The 23180-nt window shown below is 59.0% G+C and overlaps 1 protein-coding gene across 1 annotated transcript in view; it reads right to left on the reverse strand.

Annotated features, from left to right (window-relative positions):
* The window catches only part of RXRA (retinoid X receptor, alpha), a 77742-nt gene extending 54582 nt beyond the window's left edge, over positions 1-23160 (reverse strand). Inside the window, exon 1 of the mRNA XM_006863710.1 lies at positions 23096-23160. Coding sequence (XP_006863772.1) covers positions 23096-23123 — 28 coding nt within the window. The 5' untranslated portion in view covers positions 23124-23160. The remainder of the gene's footprint in view (positions 1-23095) is intronic.
* Between the last annotated feature and the right edge of the window lie 20 nt (positions 23161-23180).

Below are 23180 nucleotides of genomic sequence, written 5' to 3' on the forward strand. Positions count from 1 at the left end.
GGGGGAAGGTTTCCCAATGCAGTTCTTATAGGACAGCCCTGGTTCCCCCCTAGAAGAATGAGCCGGTGCGTGGTCGTCACGGAAAACATCCCTGGGTGCAGCTCTCCTGACCTTTGTCTCACCAACGTAGTTTCCCATTTTCCTAAAACTTCTTCCTAATAAGCCTCTTAACTGTCCTGTGTCCCTCAAGAAAATCTATCAGATGAACTCTCTGTTGCTGTCGCTGTTAAGTGCCATCGAATCAGGCCCAACTCCTAGAGACCCTGTACAGGCTTCCCAAGGAGCAGTTGGTGAGCTTGAACTGTCAACCTTGCGATTCAAACGGACCTTGATCCGGCGCATTAACCCGCAGTGCCACACCTGGGTTCCTTTGAAATCCCATAGAACAGCCACCATAGCCTTCTGAGCCGACGTCTCTGCTGCCGTGAATTTAACTGGTCTAGCAGATCCACTCTAAAGCCGCTGGTGGTTGGGTTGGATGTTTTTTGCTGTTTGGTTTGTGTGTGTGTGTGTGTGTGTGTGTGTGTGTGTTTAAAGGCAACCTCACGAGACAAAGGCAAGTGTATGGCTGAGAGAACTTGTCTGCAGCCATACTGATGACATGTTTAAACACGTTCTGTTTGGAATAAACCCGTGCATGTATGAACTGGAAGCCTAGTGTACTGTTTGGCTTGCCTTTATATATGAGCACACACTGACACGCACACGGCTCAGGCTGTGTGCCTTCCACACCCCACACCATGGGCTGTCGGAAACCCCACCTTCCCCAGATCACGGGGGGGGGGAGACGCCAGCAGCCCTCCCCACCCGTCTAATAAACAGGAACTAACTCGACGGCACCCACCCACCACCACCATCTCCCCACTGGGCAGCCCAGCTCAGAGCCGACCATCATTTCCTCCAAACCCATCTGCAGGCCTGAGTCCCAGCAGACCACAGGATCTGTGCCTTCCTTCTGGCTCCCCAGCTCCAGACGCTGACAGAACCCCCAGCCGACAGGTCCCACCCTGCTGTCTGTCTACAGAGGGAGGGGTTCAAACGCTCCTCACCTCATGACAGCCACAGGCTGTATCCCTGACAGAAGACAGCACCAGGTTGAAACTTGATGCCGTGTACCAAGTAGTGTGGGAAGGAGGCAACCATCCTCAAAAGCTCCTGGGGGCAGCTTACACCTCCACCTCAGAGAACAGCCTCTGAACCCTCAGTGTCCCCATCGGGACCCTAGCAACACTGGAAGCAGGTGAAGGTTTGCTTAAAGCAAGGTATGCCCGTGGTGGACTGGAGCCGGCTCTGGTGCTCCATGCACGGACGTCCCTGGTTCTCACCCCCACCATCCACAGGCCAGCACGCGCTGCCCCGGGGCCCCCTGCAGCCCACTGGCAACTCCACCACCAAGGAAAACAAGCACCTCAAAGTGGGCGTGCAGCCACAGGCCTGGCTGCTGCAGGCCCTTGTTCCAGCTCCGTTTGCTGTGCTGCCTCTTGGCTACTTCTGTCCACTGCTGGGCAGGACCATGCTACCAAACCCTGTGCTGTCTATCCTGGGCTAGTCCAGGAGAGGAAGCCCTGCTCACTGGCTGACTCCAGGAAGGAGCATGGCCCCACATCCTCCCCAGGATCAGAGTGACCCACAACTGGTGCCTTCCAGTGCCCTAGGCCCTGAGTCACCTGCCCATCCAGGCCCTCGCCAGCAGCTGGCCCCCTCTGCAGCCCCAACGACCACTGACTACGAAGATGGAGTTCCCAGGCCCCACTATGCAAATTGGTCATGTGAGCGCGTTCCTGCCTCCCTCCCAAGGAGGCAGGAAGACGGGCCTGGGGCCTCAAGTTCATACACACGGTGCCAAGAAGACCAAGGGTCCTTAGCAGCAAGCCAGGTCTCAGCCCCAAGCCTGGCCAATACACACACACGTTCACACATACCTACATACAGAGCCCTCCCTGCCCCAACATAGACACCCATATGACCCACCTCACACAACACATACACAGATACTTATGTATGCACACACACATATAACAGGCACATAAACATGTGTGCACACAGGACACACGCATGTTCAACACACGTCAGATGCACACATTTGAATGCAGATGCATACACACCAGGTACCATGACTCACATACATGCACACACACACACACACACACATGTTCAACATGCATACCAGCTGCACACATTCAAATACACACACATACATACCAAATACCATGGCTTGCATGTGTGTACACACGTAGTCAACATGCATGCCAGGGGCACACACTTGAATGTGCATGCATACACACCAGGTACCATGCCTCACATACATGTACACACACATGCTAAACATACATGCCAGGCACGCACACTTGAATGCACATGGACACAGACCAGGTACCATGACTCACATGCATGTACACATACACATGCTCAACACACATGCCAGACACACACACTCGAATGCACACACATACACACCATGTACCATGCCTCACATGCATGTACACACACATGCTCAACACGGATGCCAGGCACACACACTCGAATGCACACACATACACATCAGGTACCATGACTTAACATGCGTGTGCACACACATGCTCAACACGCATGCCAGGCACGCACACTAGAATGCACACGGACACACACCAGGTACCATGCCTCACACACCTGCTCAGAGCTACAGTCCCTGCCTGGCCTCTGTACCCCTCTCAGGGACCCCATATCCACCCAGACAGACCCCAGTGTGCGTCACGCCCCTCTCATCATGACCTAGATGGCCTTCCTGCTGGCAGACTGGCCCCCACGACTCGGCCTTGATTAATGAGGGCCCGGAGCAGCATTTGACACATCAATGTCATTTTAAGCATCAATGTCGTTTTAAGCATCAATGTCCTTTGCTAACTGACGGGGCCCCATTATCAGGAAAACATGGCAGAGGGGCCCGACAGGAGGCTCAAGCCTCCCCCCTCCCCTGAAGCAGGAACAATCCACTTCAATTTTTAATCTGCTGATGAAATATTCACAGGCCAGGGAGGGATTGCATTTCCCGAGGTAGGATCCCTGCCCTCCCCGGGGGCTCCCTAAGAGGAAGACACTGGGTTTGGGGTAACAGAGCCAGGACAGCCTGCCTCTGGGCCAGCTGTCGCCCACTCTGGGGTCCTTGTTCACCACTCACTCCAGGCCACCTCCAACTCCTCTCCAACAGCCCCATCATCAGACCCCACCCACCGTGGGTGCCGCTGGGGCCATCTTCAGGTGGCCGTGTCAATGTCCTCCACAGAGTGGACACAGAAGCCACCCAACAACTTCTTATCAGCACCCCAATGTTACAGGGGGGTAATGCTGCCCACTCTTCCATGGGGAACAGCCCAAGACACCGCTCTGGCCCCCTTGGCACCCACCTACCTTCCCCCAGGAGGAGGTGAAGAAGGGGGTCTGGGTGAGGGGCGCCCAGCCACACAGGCCCTCATCCAAACTAGCAGAAGGGTTCAGAGCCAGGCCCCTCTAGTGTGCCCGTGTGTGGTGCTCGGGTGACAAGAGTTCAGCCTGGTCCACCCCTCGCCCCTGAGAGCACCTTCCTGGAGGCAAGAACTTGGTGGGGAGGGCTGGAGGAAGCAGTTGAGAAGAGAGATGCGGAGAAAGTGGCCGCTGTGGACAATGGCTGCTCACTGAGCACGTGCCTACCCTCTCCTGTCTCCCAGGGGAGCTTCCCCAGCCCCTGACACATCTAGTGTCCCAAGAAGGGGCCGGAACCACCTCCCTTCACATACGGGTAACTGAGGCTCAGCTGGATAAAGGGCTGCCCCAACAATGCCCGGCCGGTCAACTGAGGGCCAGGGCCTGAGGCCCTCTCGTGCTGATGGTCTCTGCTCATGCCCTCTGTGACAGCTGCTCAGGGGCTCCCCGAGGCCCTGCCCTTCCTCTGCCCATCTCCTCTCACCGCCCCAACCCCCCATGCAGCCTGCTGGGTTAGCCTGACACTGGCCACCTGCCCAGCGGCCCTCAGACAGGTCACTCCATCAAAGCAGCCAGCAGCACGCTGTCTCCTGGCCTCGCTGGGCAGATGCGCCCGCCTGGCCATCTGGAAAGTCCAATCTCCCTAGTTCTGCACTTGCGTGTGCTCTGGACAAGGTCTTGGATGAGCCAGCAGGAATAGGAGGGGGTCAAGGCACAGCAGGTAGTGGGCGCTGGGTTCGACTGCACACCGGCCCTATCAGCCCCACTGCCCTGCCCCTCCTCAGAGCAGCCCCCCAGGTGGACACCACCCTGTGGGCTCAAGGTCTGAGGAACTAGGTGCACAGAGGTGAGGTAACCAAAATACTCAACAATACCGCAGCCCAGGCAGCCTCAAATCCCATGAGGCATATTGGGTACGCAGTGGTCAGCCCAAGTGGGGTTCTCCAGGACAACCTGAGAGCCACTGTTCTCGCCTAAGTCCACTCAGCTATTCGGGTCCAAGTCCAGGCACCCTCCCTGGGCATAAAGAGGTTCCTGCCCAGTGTCCACTGCTCCATCAGCCCAGCAAGGCACCAGCCATACCCAAGAGGCTTAGACCAAACATCTGGCAGCAGCAACCTAATGAGAATCTGGGGACCCGACTCACAACCCAATCGCTTCTCTTCCCTCACCCACCCACCCACTCACCAGCCACGTGCTTCACTCCAGGATGCCCAAAGCCTGCGCCTTCGGAAGGCCTTCCCTTCCACCCACCACTATGGCCCAGCCCACGCCAACATGTCCTGTCCAGAGCCTGCTTTGTGCAGCCATGACCACACGCAGAGTGGGGTTTTGTCCCAGGCCTCCCCTGGGACAGCCACAAATGGGGGACCCCGTTCCAAGGGTCTCAGACACACCCCCTCCTAGGAAGCCTGTACACCCACCAGGTTCCACTCTTAGACTCCATGTCTCTGCACCAAAAACAAGTCGGCTCTGCCCACGGACGGTGCCCCGCCTCAGCACCCCCAACCCAAGGAGGCACACACAATTCTTCCCACACGCTCCCTGCAGCCGCCACCCCCAACAATGGTAACAGAGCCCTGGAGTGCGAGGTCACTCCACCACGATGCCAACTCACGGCACGGTAAATGCCGTGGTCCTGGCCCATCAACCCCTGGCCCAGCTATACGTGCAGTACCTGGAACATTCCAAGCTCTGGCCACACTCCTGGCTCCCTCTCCTCCTCCACCACACACCCCGTCTCCCCATGCAGGCCTTCAGCATGCCCTCCAGCATGCCTCACTCCCACCCTACAAGTGGTTCTCCATCCAGGTCCATTCTGTGGGGACAGGCCATCTTCTGCCCACCAGTACCGGCGCACACCATGCCGCCCATGCCCACCTCAGGGCCTTTGCATGTGCTGTTTCCCGCTGCCTGGCCAGCACTTACTCAGCTCTCCCTCAGCTCTCTGGCCGTCAGGACCAAGACCCCCATGTCCAGACCCCCACGTCCCTAGGATGAGACCACTGTCAGTGGCCCAGGCTGTCCTATCCCCGCCCCCTCACACCTCCAGAGATGGGTGCAGCCGGTCCCTGTGCTCTGCCCACTGTCCTTCCAGCATCCTCGGACATCTGGGCATCCTCGGCAGTGCGGGGGCTCAGAGACAAAGGCCACCTGACCACTGAGAGGGCAATTAATCTCGGTCAACACCCACCACTGAATGGCCTTCGCCTGGTCATTTACATTTTTATTGAATCACAGGAAAATTAGATGACTTTCCCGGGTCCTTAACCCTTTCTCCCCCGATTCTTCACACTGCCACCCCACGCTGGCCCAGGATGGACACAGAGGTCCAAGCAGTGGCAGGGCTACAGAAGGTGCAGGGAAGGGTGTCCAAGCAGGGAGCAGCATGTGCTCAGGCCATGCTGGGGGGGGGGGGGCGGTCAGAAGCAAATCACTGGCAGTACCTCACCCAGGGACAGATCTGAAGATGAAGAAAGCATGATGTGGGTGATGTGGGTGGAGTGTGGAAAGAGCTGGCACCGTTGGGGCAGGTCTCCAACGTCACACTGCTTGGGCTATTGCCCGCACACACCCCAGCCTCACGTGCCCTGGCTGTTGGCCACGATGGTCCAGGTGCGAGCAGGAAACCAGTCAGGAAGGTATGCAGGGAACCAGTAAAGGTTAAGCATGAACACAGGAAAGAGTCAATCCAGGTGGGCTTCCTGAAAGAAGGTGCATGTAGGCAAAGCATGGGCAGCAGGGTAGTGCCACTCCAGGGCGCGGGCCCAGACTCAACCCCGAGTTAAGTCGGCCAGAGTGTGGACTTGAGTTACTCTAAACTATGTCGTCTGGTAGCACGATGGTGCACTGGTAGCTTCAGTTTCCATTGTTCCTCCTGTGGCCACCCGGCTGTTTTAGGCTCCGGGTCACACAAAAGCCCTCAAGGGGACAAGACACCGCTGCAAGGGTTGGTGTGATGGTGTGTGCAGAAGAATGCACGGAATGCAAGGTGAGTCCGGAAAGTGCACTGGCCACAGAAGGGACAAATTACGTCTCAACTTCCAACGCCTGCCCAGCAAGCCCTTCCCCAGACCCTTAGCACCACCTGGCTAGGCAAAGGTCAGCTCCAAACACACCCTGTGGGAGTCTTTATCCCCACTTCTCGGGTGGGCATGTTGTTGTTAAGTACCGTGGAGTCGGTTCTGACTCACAGCGACCCTGTACAGGGTTTCTGAGGCTGTAAATCTTTATGGGAGCAGAAAGCCTCATCTTTCTCATGTGGAACAGCTGGTAGTTTCAAACTGCTGACCTTAAGGTTCTCCCGCGGAATATCGAGGTCCAAAGAGGCTTCTCCCGCTGGGACCAGCTCACAGGGAGGCTGCGAGACCAGAGGGCCGGGAGCAGGCTGCAGGCACAGCTGGGTGCCCATTCCCCCAACCCGACCCTCACTTGTCTGATACTATGCGGATCCCGTTACCAGGCACTCCGCAACATGGATTCTGGGGTCCCCTGGTCCACAACCACATGGAGGGGCTTCCGGGGGGGCTCTGCTGTGAGGGACAGCAAGGTACAGACCAGGGCAGGGAAGAAAACAGGGGCCTGCAGTGGGGACTCCACCTGGGGCCCTAGGGAGCCACAGAGGACAAGAGCAGGAGAGCAGTTGGGAGTGCAAGGGGAGGCTCTGCCACAGCCTCATCCCACCCTCACATCCTGCAGGCAGTGGGGACCCTTCACAAGGAAAATCCAGGCTATGGGAGGGCAGTCAGCGTAGAAGTTTCTGTCGAGAAATCTCCCATTTCCCCCAGGCTGCCACTGCTGAGTCAGGAACACAGCCCATCACCCACGTGGGCAGGAAGCCGGGCTGGCTGACCCATCACCCCCACACGCCCACGGCCCCCAGGCCCCCACCACGTGCCAAGCAGAAGAGCCGCATCTCCTACACTACTCCCTCAGCAGGAGGAAACAAGGCGCCACGCCCGAACACGTCAGCATGGCCAGGGCGGGAGCACTGGGGAGGGGGGCGCTGGGGAAACTGAGACCCAGGGAGCAGGGCGGAGTGGGCTTGTCCACACCAGGAGGGGGCCCTGGATCAGGCCGGTGTGCCACAGTGCAGGAGCATGGCCGGCCAGTGTCTACTCCCCTGGAGATCCGCAGGGGCGGCTGTAGAGCCAGAAGGCCGCCGTGGGGACTGGGGCTGGAGGGTGAGGGTGCCGCCGCATCTGCGGACCCGCCCTGCACCCACCCCGACTTGGAGAGGAAGCACCCGTTCCCACAGTTATGAAAGATCCTCTTTGCTTGAAGAAAAAGGCGAACCAGAGTCATGCCGCTCCCAGGCTCAGTCCCCCGATGCCGGGGTCCCTGACAGGGTCACCCCACCAGAGCTACCCTGCAGGGTCACTGAGCGGTAACCCCAAGACAATGTTGGCATCACGGCACACACAGATCTCGGATTCCTGGGCTCCGGGATGGTTCTGGAACCAGCTGCCCCAGAGAAGCCCCCTCCCGTGGGAGCAGACCCTCTCATTCGGAGCTGTGTCCAGTCTGGTACTGGGGGACTCCCGCTTGCCCTCATGAACACACAGCTATTGGGAGTGTGAGGACCCCAGCCATCATTCTTCCCTGGCCCTCAGGAGCCCCCAGGAGGCAGGGGCATGCCTTCCCCACAGGAAGGAAATGGAGCTCAGAGAGAGAAGCCCCCACCCCTAGTCACACAGCTGGGACCCCAGGTCTGTGAGCCTTCTCGTCCCCATAGCAGGTCCATGGGATCCCAGTATCTGTGAGGCAGAACAGGTGGAAGGACAAAGGGAACTCCAAGTCACTCCCTCTCGGGCCGACTCCCTGGGTACCCCTGTTGTTGCCCACGCACTGATAGATCAGATGGAGCTTTCTCCAGGAGGAAGCTGATGTCCAACGGCCCTCCCTCCCGAATCCTCACACCTTCTCTCTGGTTCAGGGACACGTGGGCACTGAAGAGGCCTCTAGTGACCAGAACCGTGAGAAAGCCCTGCAGGCACCAGCGCATAACCACACACCAGCCGGGAGAGGCCTTCTGGGTCGAGTGGACGTTCAGGGGTACCACCTCCGGACAGGCTATGGGCTGGCCAGGGAGAGGTAAGCTCTGTGCAGGGGCCTCGGGGCATCATGGCCCTTAGAGGCGGGTGTCCAGCTCCCCTGCCCAGAACACACAGAGAGAGGTGCCACCCTGAGACCTCCCCCCGGGCAGACAATGAGCAGTAGCTGTAAGGTACACACAACGACACAGCCCAGGAAGCCAGGTTTCCCACACCCATACTGAGCCCACCTGCCCACCTGCCAGGACAGGCCTGGCCTCAAACTCCCGTCTGGACACCTGGCCCTCACTCACTGTCAGTGGCCACATCAGCCTCCAAGCTCCAAGCATTCCCCATCACATGGCCTGGGAACACAGTCCCTCCATCCCCACCTCAGCCCTTTCTGTGGACCAAGTCTCTAGAACCTTCCCTAGCCCACCTGTGGGGCGATTTGGGCCACTTAAAGATGGACAGTTCAAAGAAGTTAGTCATCTCCACCCTAAGTGTGGCCAGGACCAGAGCCATCTGTACAGACACAGGCGGTGGGTCAGCCACAGGCCAGAGGTACTGCCCCAGCTGGTGTGGGCTTCCAGGCCCACAGTGATCATAGTTCCCTCAAGTCGGGGCTTGGGAAGCAGCTGAGACCCCACCACCACCACCTGACGGGGAATTTATCTGGCTTTCAAGGCCCAGAGCAGCACCACTGGCTCCAGGAAGCCCGCCGGGATTGCCCCACACTCGCTATACAGATAGCAACACAAGACCATGATAGGGACTTGGAACCAGACAATCTGAGGCACCTTGGCAGTTGCTCTAGGGTCCCTGTGCCTCAGTTTCTAAAATAAAAATGACTTGCAGGTACAGGAAACGAGGGACGGGCCAGTCAACTACCCACAGGCCAGTGTGTGATCTTGAGGGCCAGCTCCACCTCCCTGAACCTGTTTTTCCATCTGACAACGGGGTAAACCACTCCCCAAGCTTGGTGAGTATGGTGGGCTTGCCAGAGACCAGGTTCAAGGGGTGCTCTGTGCACTGGGGTCTGCAGCCCACCCTTCAGCCTTCCAGGGGCTTTCTCCAGCCTGGATCTCTTAAGTCCAGGACTCCTCCCAGGTCAAATGCCACACACAGCCTGGGCTGGGCCCACGACAAAGACAGAGACCTTTGGGCCTGGCCAAAAGCCCTGGAGAGACAGCCTACCACAGTGTGGGGGGTCTCTATGCCCCACATTAGCTGCACCTACCACAGGCAAGCCCAGGATGGGTGGGTGCTCCCAGCAACCCCACTCCCTGCCCCAGTGGGCTTCACAGTGGCCAGTCTCAGCCAGACTGGACCAGAACTAGCAGTGGACACGGTCTAAACAGGCCCAGCCCTGCCCTGCAGCGCCTGTCCAGCCAGTCCGAGGCAGGAACGCCAAGTATTTATTTACCCATAGCCCACCTCACCCAGCACCCACCCCCACGCCCACCCCAGCCAGAACCCGGGGAGGGAATGAGTCACTGCCACACCCCCTCAGCTGCTCCTCAGAACTACCCAGGAGGGAGTGAGCTCCCCATCACCAAGTGCATACAAGCCATGCTGCCGTCCCCTCCCCACACACACACCCTGCTCCAAGGATACAGGCTGGGCCAAGCCGACGGGTGGAGACCGGAGGGCCAAGCCTTTCTGACCCAGAGTTGCTAAAAAGAGCCAACAGGGAAGTAAAACTAGGAAATAAAAATACAAATACTCAGCTGGGCTGTTTAGTAGGAAACAAGGGCATCACGCTGCCCAGCAGGGTGGCGAAACTCTAGTGCCTCCTGATTAGTAGTATCCCCCTCCCCCAACGGCCACCAGTCTCGCCCCAATGTCCTGGGTTCAAATCCTGGTGGTGGCACTAACCATCATGGGACCTTGCGTGAGGAGCCTCCATTTCCTTACCTGCTAGAGGACGTCATAAAGGCAAGGCGACACCCTGCTCCAGGAGCACCGCCCCCACTAAAGGCCCCCGCAGGCTCTGAGGAGGGCCCCCATTCCAGGCGGTCTCAAAGTGAGCAGGCAGGAGACACAGCTCCAGACTCCAACTGGCTGTGGGCGTCCGACCCCAATCCCCTAGCTACATACTTCCATGACGTCTTCTTTCCCATCCACTCCTGTTAAGCTTTTCCATGGTTCATGCTAGGCCCATTCATGCTAAAGTACGTGTACCTGACCCTGGCTTCAGGAGAGAAACTTCTGCCCTGGAGTTCCAGTGCTACCTCGATGCCCGCCAGTCCTCCGTGGCACAGCTTCTATGCTGCAGCTTTCACTGGCTAAGGCAGCTACTGGGGTAACCAGTGGATCAATGCTCATGGATTGGTAGAGTCTGCCCAGGCCCCCCCCCCCACCAAAGGGAATCCATGTGCTGCAGATGATTAGTGATGTCTGCCTGGTCCAGGTCTGGGAGCTGGGAGATGTGTGCCTGCCGTGTAAATGCCCCAGGGACCCACGCTGTCTGACTTCAATGTCCCTCCAGTCCCCAACACTGGGTCTGATGTGTGCAAACGTCCCTTTACTTCTCCCTGGGGACTTGAGTGGGCTCTGAGGAATAGCCAGGGAGGTCTAACCCAGAACCAGGCCACCTCCGACAACAATTACAGACCCTTCGAGAACATTCTTCTGCTGTCAGCTTCACAGCTCTCCGTCTTCCTCCCCTCTACAACCCACCCTGGACCCCTCTCTGCTGCATTCCTTATCGAGAGTTCTGACCTGCCTGCACGTTTCTGCACACACATGACTGTGGATACATATAGACCAACACAGAGAGCGCGAGAGAGACACACAGAGATAAACAGACACACACAGAGAGAGGCACACAGACAGACACAGAGACACACACACACAAACACAGAGACACAGCAACAGAGAGACAGATACACATATTCGTAGAGATACACAGTATACAAACAAACCACAGAGAAATACACACAGAGACACAAGTACACACAGACACAGAGAGACAGACATACACACACACACACAGACATGCACAGAGACACACACTCACAGAGGCACAAGTACACACAGAGATGCACATAAATTCACACCACTCACACACGCACGCACACATCCACTCTCTCAGCTGCCTGGACCTCCCACATGTGAACGCACGACAGCACATGGGCTCAAGCAGACCCGGCCATCCCCTCTGACAGGGGTCCTTGGCCAATGGAGGAAGCCAGGCCTCACAGGCCTCGGGGCCTCACCTCAGCCCTGGACATCAGGGGTGGGGCAATAGGGCACATAGACACAAGCTCACAGGCACCCACCCTGCTTTCAGGGCCCAGCGTCCCCCAGGAAGGTAGGCAAGGAAGGAGGGAGGGAGCGGAGCAGCCTCCACACAGACCCTGGGACGGGGCCAGGGAGCATGAGCTGGGTGTTCCCTGGACAAGGGACAAGAGATGGGAAGGAAGCCACACAGGTAGAGCCAGGGCTCCAGGTCCAACCCAAGGGGAGGGCCTCCACAGGCCCCACCCAGACCCCATGGCTGGGGGCGGGTGACCCAGATCCCAGGCAGCAGGGCCGGAGTCCCCAGGCTGCTGTCAGAGGCGGAGGGAGACAACGTGGTGCCAACAATCACCTTCTTGTTCTCAGAAAGGAGACCAGGGAAATGGGGGAGGGAGAGGGAGGGAGGTGGGCAGGCTGGCTGCCAAAGCGGGGGTGGGGGGGTGGGTTCAACGTCGGGGGTGGTGCGGGGAGGCTCAGGGGAGCATCTCCACAAGCCTGGAGCATTCTCTACACTCTGGGGTCCCCTGCCACCCCTCAGACCCACAATGGTCAACTGACTCTCCAAAGCCATGACCAGCCCCCAGGCTGGGTGGAACACAGCGCCCAGCCACCACTCAGGGAGCCTCACAGCTTATCAGTCCTGTCCAGGGGCCAGCACAGGCTCCTGAAGGTTCTCCACCCGCCAGGCAGCCGGCATGAGTGCCCTACTCAGACACAGCGACCGTTAGCCAGCTGATGAGGGGGCCGGGGGCCCAGACCGTTCCTGCTGCTGGAGCAGTTAAGGTGTGGGGGCCGGCACTGTCTAAAGTCAGTGACCCCCATGACCTTGGGCCACTGGTCAGAGCCAGTGTGACCACCTGAGCTGGGGCCGATGGACCCAGACACAAGGAGGCTGGCCAGCCAGACCAGCGTTTTCTTTTTATAGACTCTGGCCCAAAGCAGCCACGGGAGCCAGGAACAGGGCTGCTCCTGCCTGGGGCCCCCACACCTGTCACCCTTCCAGCCTGCTAGGACACACCATGCAGACAGCATGGTCCCGTGTGTGCAGATGTGGTCCAGCCAGGGGAGTCCAGCACCTGGGTGCAGCAAGTCACCCTGCCACAAGGCTGGGAGGATGCCCAGCTTCGATGTCTTGGAGCTGGCCCGTGTCACAGCGGGCAGGTTGCTGACATGGGACAAGTTACTACCCGATGTCCACGCTGCAGCAGAGCAGCAGCATCTCCTCCCTGCAGGGGGAATGTGCAAGCTTGCCACCCCGCGGCACAGGCCAGAGTCTGAGAGAGAGATGGGGAAGAAGCTCCCAGCGTCCCCTCCCCATTGTCCACGCCTCCTCTGGTGCCCCTCAACATGACTGTCCAGAACAACTTTCTCAGCCTACACCCTCCATCTTCCCCCCTTTGGATCCAGATGCACCCCACTAAAACCCAAGCCTGGTCACTCCCAGAACTGTTCTCAGAGGGCTCACAGCCTGGCCCCTCCTGGGACAGGCCAGCACACCAGAGCCCAGCCTGGCTCTTCCTCTACTACAGAGCTCCTGTATGTACCTGCCGTCCCTGCGTCCTCACCCTGCCTCTCTTCCTCCGGGAGGCACAGTCGGCTAAGAGCTTCAGGCGGAGTGGATGTCTGCCCCTTGTCTCCAGAGTCAGTACTCAGCTCCACACAGGAATGGGACACGCTGTTTTCCTGGGGTGTGCTCTGAGGCGACTCCTCCTCAGACATGTTCAGAGACACAGCGATGAGAGGCTCTGCGCCTCGGGGATACCGGGGAGTTGGTGTAATACTGCCGGGGGAAGGCACACCAAGTTCTGGGGCAAAATAGGACTTCGGAGTGGAAGGCTCTACCTTCGAGGCTCTGAAAACAGAGGTCTGAAGATGCAGAAACTGACTCTCCATGGTGAACTCCTACACATCCTTCACAGTCCCAATCGGACACCTCCAGCCCACTGCAGACCAGAATGAGCTGGAAACCCTTCCGGTGTGCCTTTGCTGGCCCCACCATTACATCTCACACAGGGGCGGGTGACATCACATCAGTCACTCACTACATGCTCACTACAGGTGCTGTGAAGGAAGGATAGTCCCACTTTACAGATGAGACTACTGAGGCCCAGAGAGGTTTAGTCGCGCAGCTGGGAAACAGCGGTCTGACTCTCTCAGTCCTCAGCCCTAGGATATCAGGCTGCACAAGGCAAAGGCAGAAGGAATCGGTTCTCTCCTCAGTGGTCACTGGGTGTCTGAGGGTTCTCCCTCCTCTCGAACTGGGGACTCTAAGTCCCAGGTTCTGCCAAGGAGCATAGGCAGCCATGTCCAAAGCAAGTGAAGCCACCAACGGGAAGGGTTCATGGTTCTTGGTCTCAAGTGGGGCTCTCTCAGCAAGGGCTGGCCCAGGGACACCGCTAGGGCAAGGTGCAGGTCCATAGGAATCTGCTGGACACACAGCAGGACTTCCCTGCCCTTGGAAGTTGGGAGGGGCCCTGAAAGAGGGTAATTCAAAGATGATAAAAGTTTGAAAGTCAACTATGCAAGCCCCGGGCCCACCCCTCACAATGTTACTGAAGTCGAGAGACCGGAGAGAGGGGCTGGCCGTCTGCAGGGAGCACTCATTTACTAAGCAAACAATTCACAGGGTCCCTGAGCCAAGCCGGACTCCATCGACTCTGGAGAATGCCTCAACCCCGTTCTAGGAACGCCAGAGACAGCCACATCCACTGTGGGTCCTGGCCCACCACGCTTCCCACCTCCTTTCCACAAACAAGGAAACAGAGATAACCAGAGGAAGTAATCCCCGAAGTTACAAAGTCCAAGTGGCAGAGCCCAGGGCCCCAGCCAACACCGCCTGGGGTCTGGGGCAGACAGTCTGGTGGTGAGCAGTTCCACAGCCCACCTTGTTTAGTAAATATGGGGAGAAGGGAACGGGAGTCTGTCCACAGCACCACCCTCTATGGGGCCAAGGCCAGCTGCATCCCCCATTTAGGGCCCGAGGTCGGGCACCCAATGACTAAGGCCCCCGCCTCCTGGCCCTCCTCCCCAACCTTGTTCCTGGGCAGAAAGTCCACTGGCCAGCGTGGGTGGGGCACTCCTACCCATGGACTCTGGTCCCATCGGAGCCGTTTCTTCAATCCAGGGGCAGAGGGCAGCAAGGGACCAGCCCGGCACTCACAAGAGACTTCTGGGAAATGATCGGCCCATGGACCAAGAGGCAGGACTAAGGACAAGAGGGATGAACCCAGGGGTGTGGGGACAGACAGGCAGGGGAGGGAGCCCCAATAGCCTCACCCACAAAGAAGCCCAACAATGCCACCCACCCCAGGAGGGAACCCTGAGCTGGTGTAACAGCCCAGGTGGGCCACCCACCCTCCAAACCAGGTCTTCCAGGAAGAAGAAGGGACATCGCAGAGACAACAGAGGGGCTGGGGTCACCAGGTCCCAGGAAGGCCTACTCGAAGCCTCAGCTGACCAACACCCCCACCCCCACCCCCACCCCCACCCTGGGATTAATCATTCCCTGATCACGTGACCAGTCCAGACCCAGGGACAGTCCAGAGGAATCATGGCAGCCCGTAACTAGAAATTCCTCCCAAAAGGACCCCATCCTAGGCCCACCTGGAGCATACTCTTCCCATACCCTGGACTGAGGTCAGAACTCGGAGTGGATCCAGCCATTCTCTCTATTCAATTCCCTTCCCACACCCAGGGCAACACACTCCTACTCATCCCTCAAAACCCAACTACAGCAACACCTCCTCCAGGATGCCTCCTTGACTCCCCTAGCAGTTACAGGTCACTGCAGTACCCCCAACAGGCTCAGAGGCCCTGAGGGCAGAACAGGAAATTTGGGCCAGCCCCCAGCAGCAGTGCCTCCACTGTTCCCCAAAGATCTTCTGAGCTCACCTCTTAGAGAGCAGCAACCCCAAGTCATGCAAGCTCACCTCAAGCTAAGGCCTCACAGAGATTACTACACAGAGCTTTAGCAACCAGGTGAGGCCCAGGTGTTCACAGTCACAGAGGGCGGCCTCTCCCCAACTTCTAGAGGTGAGGAAGCTGGGGGAGTAGAGCAGGAAGGGACACTGGATGAGGGGGAGCGGCAAGGCCATGCACCACTAGGCAAAGGTCTGGTCTCCATTCTGGGAGCACTAGGGAGCTATTGAGTGTTCCAGGCAGGGGAGGTAGCAGACAAGGGGCTGGCCGGGCCTGACTCGACTCAGCTGGGGTCCCACTGCCGCCTGTTCTGCCCACCTCATCCCCATCCTCAAGGTTCATTTCTTCTCATAAGACACCCCCCCAGCCCACACGTGACTTGCTACAGCACTCCCAGTTCAAAGCCATAGCCAGGCTCACCGAAGTGGTTATACATCTCATCCCAGGGGGCTCAGAGCATGGCTTCCTAGTCCCCCAGACTCTTCCCGCAGCCCAGTCCCTACCTCATCTGCCAGCCAGGGGGGGGGGGGTGCACAGAGCCATTTCCTGGGGAGCTGGTCACTCAACTAGTGTCTGACTGACCCAATTGAAAAGCCAGAAGGGTGCCGGGGGGGAAAGGTAGGCACTCCTAAGAGCCAGAGGATCCCAGGGAAACGGAGGCCCTGAGAGAGCAAGGCGCCCCAGTCCTCAGCTGCACCCAGCAAGGACAGGGTGGATGGTCACTTTGGCTTCAAGTTGCAGGATGGTCTGTCACAGCTGGCGATGAGAACTGCTGTGGCCAACAGAAATTACTCAGTGTCACCCCCTCAAGAGGTAGCCAGGGCACGTGGCACACCTGCTACCACCTCTGTCCACCCACCAGGGGCAGGAGGCAGACTCTAAGATCTCCTCCCAAGAGCATAAAGGCTTGGATGAGTCCAGCCCAAAGCCACCGGACTCCTGGGCACCAGGTGGGGTACAAAGACTCCCACAATCCTTCATCAAGCAGCCCGGCGCAGGGTGCGCCTCACAGTTCTGACCATTCAGGGCTGGGGTCACCTGTGTCCCAACCCCTAAATGGACAGCTCACCCAAGCGCCCCCTGAGCCCCTGCTCTGCCCACCCACACACCAAGTCACTTAGTCCCCGCACACCCCATGACCACGACACGAGGAAGGAAACTGAGCCCTAGAGTGGCGGAGAAGTTGACCCTGAGACCACCTCCCCCACATGCTATGCTGCCCACAATGGGTCCACGACAGGCAGCCTTGGGGAGAGCCTGCAGACTGGGCAGGTAAACACCACAAGTGTGGGGCCACTCTCAGGTGGAAACTTCGGGAATCAGGAGCGCACAGGATCGGCCAACGGGGCTCTCATTGCCTGACCTCTGCCCGGGGGCCAGCGCAGACACTTAAACTCTAAATTGGTCAATTACAGGATACTCAGATGGGTCCCTCCTAGCTCTCAGGCCTTTCTAGGCCTGGGCAGTACCAGAAAGCCTGTTAAGTCAGTAACCTCATTCCAGAGCCACGGTCACACCCGGGCAGCTGTGAACCCCACAGGGGTTCACACACACACACACACACACACACACACACACGCCTGGCCCAGCCCCAGCTCCCTCTGTCCCCCACCCCACTAGAGGGGCCAGACTCTCCTCATGGCTATCACATCAGCGCCATGCCATGGCAGGGAAACTGAGGCCCAGCAGACACTGAGACCCAGGGCAGGCTCCCACCACCAGACGCAGTCTCAGGCAGAGGGCCCCCTCTGAGCCCCAAGCCCTAGTGAATGGGGCTAGAGTCTTGATCTGCTGCCAACTTGGGAGCAGCTTGCTGACCAGCTTACAAGCAACCATCTCAAGCAGAGTGGACCCCAGGCAATTCCTCAGACCATCATCGGCTCCAACTCTGGGGCCTTACTGCTTAGTACCCCCTCATCAGCGACAAATGCGGGTCCCCACCATGGCCCAAAGTTCTTGGGCGTCTGCCCTGGCCACAATGGCCTGCACTCCTGCTGGCCCTTGCTTGGATGCCTGAGAATGCTGCACCCCCAACTCTGGACTTGGCACCTCCTCCCAGGCAGATCTCAGGAGCCCTTGACCACTCAGCCACCCATCTCCTTCCCCAGAGAGCCAGGCCCAGGAAGGGGAAAGGCATGGCCTCTCTGTCTGCATCCACGAGCGCCCCAAGTCTGGAGATGGAGTTCAACTCACATGGGAGGAGTGACTGATTGATTGCAGGCAAGTTCAAGGAGCCAGGGGGGACCCAGCCCCCTGTTCAAGAGGCCTCGGTAAGGAAAATGGGGCCCCATGTTCACCCTAAGGGCCAGCGTAGCCCCAAACCAAGATGTCACTCCACTTGGAGTCCCCAGTGCAGGGAAGTGGACCCAGAGAGAGAGACGGCTGAGCCACCTCCTCCACACAGCCAAACCTCTGCTCAACTGTCAGATGCCTAAATCCCACTACAGACGTGGCCAAGCAGTGCTTCCGGGGGCCACCAACACCATCAGCTCAGGAGCCGGCACTCCCAGCCCTGTCAGCCCCTGGAGCTGCCAGATCTCATGCCTCCATCCAGGCCTTTGTGTCACCTCCCTGCCACCTGCACAGCCCCTCCCCCCTACACACACCACCTGTTACACCCTCCCTGCTACCGCCCTCAGCCCAGCCGGACTCCAGCACTAAGTAGCTGCTCAGTGAGGCCCTGCGGATGGAAGCTGGCAGGCTGAGCAGTCCACAAAGCCCTCCCCAGGACACAAGGGAAGGTGTGGGGCTGCCACCGGGTACATGTGGAGGGCTGCGCGGTGCGCATGTTGTGTGTGTGTGCTGCATGCAAGCATGAGCAAGCATGAATGTTAAGTGTGCATGTGTGCAAGCTGTGTGAATGTGTGAGTGCAAAGGTCATGCGTGAGTGTGTGTGTATTCATGTGTGCACAGATGGGGGCGTGAGTGTGAATATGTGTGTATTCATGTGTCCACAGACCGAACTTGAGTATGAGTATATGTGTATTCATGTGTCCACTGTTCTGTGTGCAAGCATGAACGTGTGTGTAGGTGTGCTGAGTGTGTATGTGTGCAGATGATGTAAGAAGGCACATGCATGTGTACAAGTGAGTGTTCTCGAATGCCCAGACCCTGCACACGCGTGTGTGCAGCCCCTCCCGCATGCCGGTATCGGCTGGGGCCAATTTGACTTCGCTACTTTCTGCTCCATTTCACGCTCATTCAGCTGCTGAGATAGACAATTGCTTTGTAACTCTAGGGTGCAATTTCCCCGTCTGCGAGGCGCTGGGGCACAACTGCTCCAAACCTCTCACACCCGCCTGGATGGGTGTGCCAGCCAGCGCCTGTCCCTCACCTCCTGCGAGCCCCAGGGGAGAGCCACCCCGCAAAGGACCCAATAGCCCTCCCACGCTCCCTCCAGGCGGGCAGGGGCCTGAGGAGGTGGGGTCTGAGAACACTGGACTTCCAAGGGCAGGAGGGTCTTGCCTTGACCAGGGGCTCCGGGACTGACCACCTGGTGCTGAAGGAACAGGGGTGGCAGACAGCTCTTGCCTCACATTGTGGCTCTGTGGTCCTCAAACTACCCACCCCGGGCCTCAGCATACGTGGCATCATCCTTCAGGGTGTACACCACGAACACAGCTGGGAATCCCAGCCGCCCACACATTGGAAGGGCCCATTTGACAGATGGGACAACTGAGGCTGCAAGGACTTCATGCGGGCCACAGGAAGACAGGACAGAGACCAGCAGCCAGCGACATGAGCCTCCAAAAATCAACAGGAGCTCCTTCCTAGGGAACCGGGATCCCCTTCCCCCCACCCCCACCCCGGGGAACTAGTGACAAACGGACCGGAGAAAACAGGGAAAAGGGGAGGGGAGGGAAGGACGGAGCTGCCCCTTTATAAAACGTAAATACTGCGCAGACTGGCTGCAGGGAGGAGGGGCTGTCCTCCATGGTGTCCGGCAAGTCCAACTGCCCAAGGACCCTAGTAGAAGCCCACAGGCTCTCTAGGAGCTTGGGTGGCCAGGAGAGGGCCCAGGTAGACAAGTCCAGACCCTAGTTCCCCTGCCTGGCCCTGCCAACAGCCATGACCATGGAAGCAGGCCAGCTCATGGGACCCCTTCAGCCCCATCCACCAAAACCAACTAAGAATGAGAGCATGGGACCTGAAGGGGAAGGAGGAAAGGGCAGGTCTTGGCGTGCAGTGCCTGGCCCCAATAACAGCGCTGGCCCATTGCCAGTTCTGTGGCCTCTGCCCTGGGCCTGCAGGGACAGCCAGGCCCAGGAGTACCTCTTCCCTCAAGACTGGTTCAGCTCACCATTCGAGGCTCCACCCGGAGCATCAGGAGCCCTGGCCAGACCCCACACAGTCCAGACAGGTAAACACCAAAGCTGTAGCCCACTCCACCCACGTCTAAAGCCTGTCCCACTGCACTACCCAGGGAGGGCCCCTCACCTAAGGCAGAGGCCTGGCCCGCTGGGCTGAAGGGCCCTTCCTGCAAGCCTGCTCCGAGCTGCTCCGCAGCCCCGGGAGGCATCCTTTCTGAGGGAGTGAGCCGCCAAAGGGGCGGGAGAGGCAGCATCAGAGGAGGGGGGCCCTCCCAGAAGCGGTGACTCCCCCAAAAGGCCCTGAAGGACAGGCGCAGCTAAAGGAGCGGCAGTCACCCCACATGACTGGGCTCCTTGCCCAACCCTGCACCCCACATGCCCCAAAGAACCCTGGCCACCCCATCCCTACCACCAGGACTTGCTGGGGCCCCAGCTCCTCTGGTCGTGTCTGGGCAGAGGGAGTCAGGGCTGCCCAGGCTACAGGGGACCAGACCACCACCAGGCCAGCATGTAAAGGCTGTTTTCCTTGCTCTCACGCCTTCTTCAGTCAATACGCTGAGCCTCTCAGAGTTTACCCAAACAAACGCCCGACAGTCGACAGTCGGCAGTGCCCAGACAGAGCTGCCAACTGCCTGATCAGGCCCAAGCTGGACTCTAGGCCCTGCCTCGTAGTCACATGACCTTGTTATTTCGGGAGGCCCAGAATGTGCTCTATTTTGGATCACTGATGTTACTAGGAATCTCTTGCCCAGTTTCAGGCTCCCCAACTCCCCCACCAAGAGTTCCCCAGGGAGCAGTCATCAGGCCTCTCTGCCGTTGCTGCTGGCCCCCCCAGCCTCCCCCACACAAAGGGCCATGGCAGCTGGGAGGGTCTGGTGTTGTGTGAAACCTTTGGATGCTGAGGCTCAAGCTCACCAGCCCACAAAACAGGGCAGCAAGCAGGACCCCAGGTCCTTCCAGATGTGGACAGTAGACTTCCTGGGCAGCTTAGTGGGGGACAGCTGGAAGGGTTCCAGCAAGGGTGAAGGTGTCCCACCCACCACTGCTGTGGATGCTGAACAGAGGACTTACTCCTGCCTAGACCTCGGACCAGCCAACTGGACGGGTGTTAGAGGATTCCAGTTACTCGGGGTCTGCCCTGGACACTCACCCCTAACAAGGGATTAGGCAAGGCGTCTCTGAAGTGAACCTTCAGGTCCACTGGACTTCAGGGTTGGTCACAAGCTTAGAAAAAAATAAAATGTAATCAGAGTTCATGACAAGCTCAGGCCTGGGGCGTGGGCTGCCTGGGAGGCCCCCGGCAAGCAGCAGAGTTGGGTCGGGAGATTCCCTGAACATAAGTCTGCAGGGAGTACCCACCAGGGCCCCGGGGCACTGGGTCGGAGGCAAGGTCCCTCCTGTCTTGGGACTCACGCTCAGTCACCCTGCAGCCTGGGCATGCTGGTCCCTGTCCTTCATGCCCCAGCCTGCACCAGCTCCTAGAGTTGTCTGACCCTCCACCATCAGGGACAGGTACCTGTCCTGCCCTAGAACTCAGTCAGGGGGCAGCCAGCCCCCACCCCACAGCAGAGATGCCCAAAAGAGATGAGCATACAGGTTCCAGAAGAGAGCCTTCCGGAAGAATCCAGCTGAGACAGAGTGAGAGAAAGAAAGAGAGAGAGTGTGTGTGTACATATGTGTGTGTGTGTGCGCGCGCGCGCGTGCGTGTGCACTCACGCATGCAAGTGCATTCATAGGCATCGAGCCAGCTTTAATGGGGGGTAGGAGATGACTGTGCCCACCCCTCTTAAGAGACTAGCAGCAGTAAGTTTAAGACAACTTTTTTTTCTCCTTGACGCAGACTCAGGCACCCACAAACTGCGGGTTCCAACCCCAAACCCACCACTCTGGAACCTAGGACCTCTGGCAAGACACCTTCTCCCAGCAAGTTTTCTCATCTGCAAAATGGGTAGAAGTGGACCCACCCCTGGGAACTGCAATGAGGAGGTGTCTCTGAGTATAGAAAGTCCCGGGTGCGACAACTATGGAGGGTAAAAACTTCGAAGGCCCCTCAATACTCAGACCCTCTCTCCAACATTCTGTGGGCCAACCATGGAGGCTCCCGGCCCCTGGTCACTTCTGGGGGGAGGTGCGGGGCGCGCTTCCTTGCAGCCGGGGGTGGGCCTCCTGCGCCTAGCACCCCAGCCGCAGGGGGTGGTGGGCAGGCGAAGGAGTAGACGGCCTGGTCTTCATTCATAATCAGCTGTTTTAATTTCCATTCAGCGCAAATCTGTCACCCAGCCTGGCAGTCCCTCCACCAAATTAATATCGATCTCAGGCCCATTTTATAAAGTCCTCTCTCTCCGCCTCCCTTGGCTCAAAAGCCCTGGGGAGGGCAATGCGGTGGGGGCTGTGCCCCGTCCTCCGCCTATGAGGGCCTGGAATTGGGGGGCAAGCCTTGCGAGTGGCAACGGGAGAGCAGACACACGGACTGAGCTTTTCCCCGGGGTGCCCTCTCAAATGTGTCTCCAGTTCTCTGCATCCCAAGTGCAGCCAGAGCGGCCCATTTCTGGGATGGGCCTTCTCAGGCCAGAGGCTCCTACAGGCCCCTGGGTGACTTGCCCACCGGGCTTGGGTTGCTTTCTGGGCGGGTGGTGTGAGATCAGGCTGTTTTCTCCGAGCGCACACAACCCAAGGGGCAAGGGCCCGGGCCTGCGGCTGCGGAGAAAAATAAGGGCCCAGATCGGCCCTCGGGAGCCGGAGCGCCTGGGAGGCTCGGAACACAGAAGTTCCTCCAGCCGTCCGCCGGGCCCGCATTGGGCCGGGGCAAGACGCCCAGCCACCGGGAGTGAAGTGTCCAGTGGCCGGGAGTCGCGGGGCAGACGACGGCCACCCTGGCGGCGGGCGTGCGCCCAGAGCGAAGCGGGGGGGTGGGTCGGGGGGTCCGGCTAAATTTAGTCGGGGACATAGGGGATCCCCCTGGTCCGGAGTGAACCTGCCAACCCCGGGCCGCCCACTCTGCCCCGCAACAACTCCGGGACGGCCGACCCACCGCCCTCCCTGAGCCGTGCGGCCGGAAAAGTTGCCGGCCCGGCCCCCGCCCGGCGCGGCCACCTCGCGGAGGGGCGCGGGGTCCGAGGTCCGCCCGCCGTGATCGCCCGCCGCGACACTCACCCAGCGGCAGGAAATGCTTGGTGTCCATGGCTGCGGCTCGCTCATGCCCGGCCGGCGGGACCAGGGGCGGCCCCGGAGGCCGGCC

Source organism: Chrysochloris asiatica, unplaced genomic scaffold, assembly GCF_000296735.1.
Source record: "Chrysochloris asiatica unplaced genomic scaffold, ChrAsi1.0 scaffold00056, whole genome shotgun sequence".
In the NCBI taxonomy this organism is placed as follows: domain Eukaryota; kingdom Metazoa; phylum Chordata; class Mammalia; order Afrosoricida; family Chrysochloridae; genus Chrysochloris; species Chrysochloris asiatica.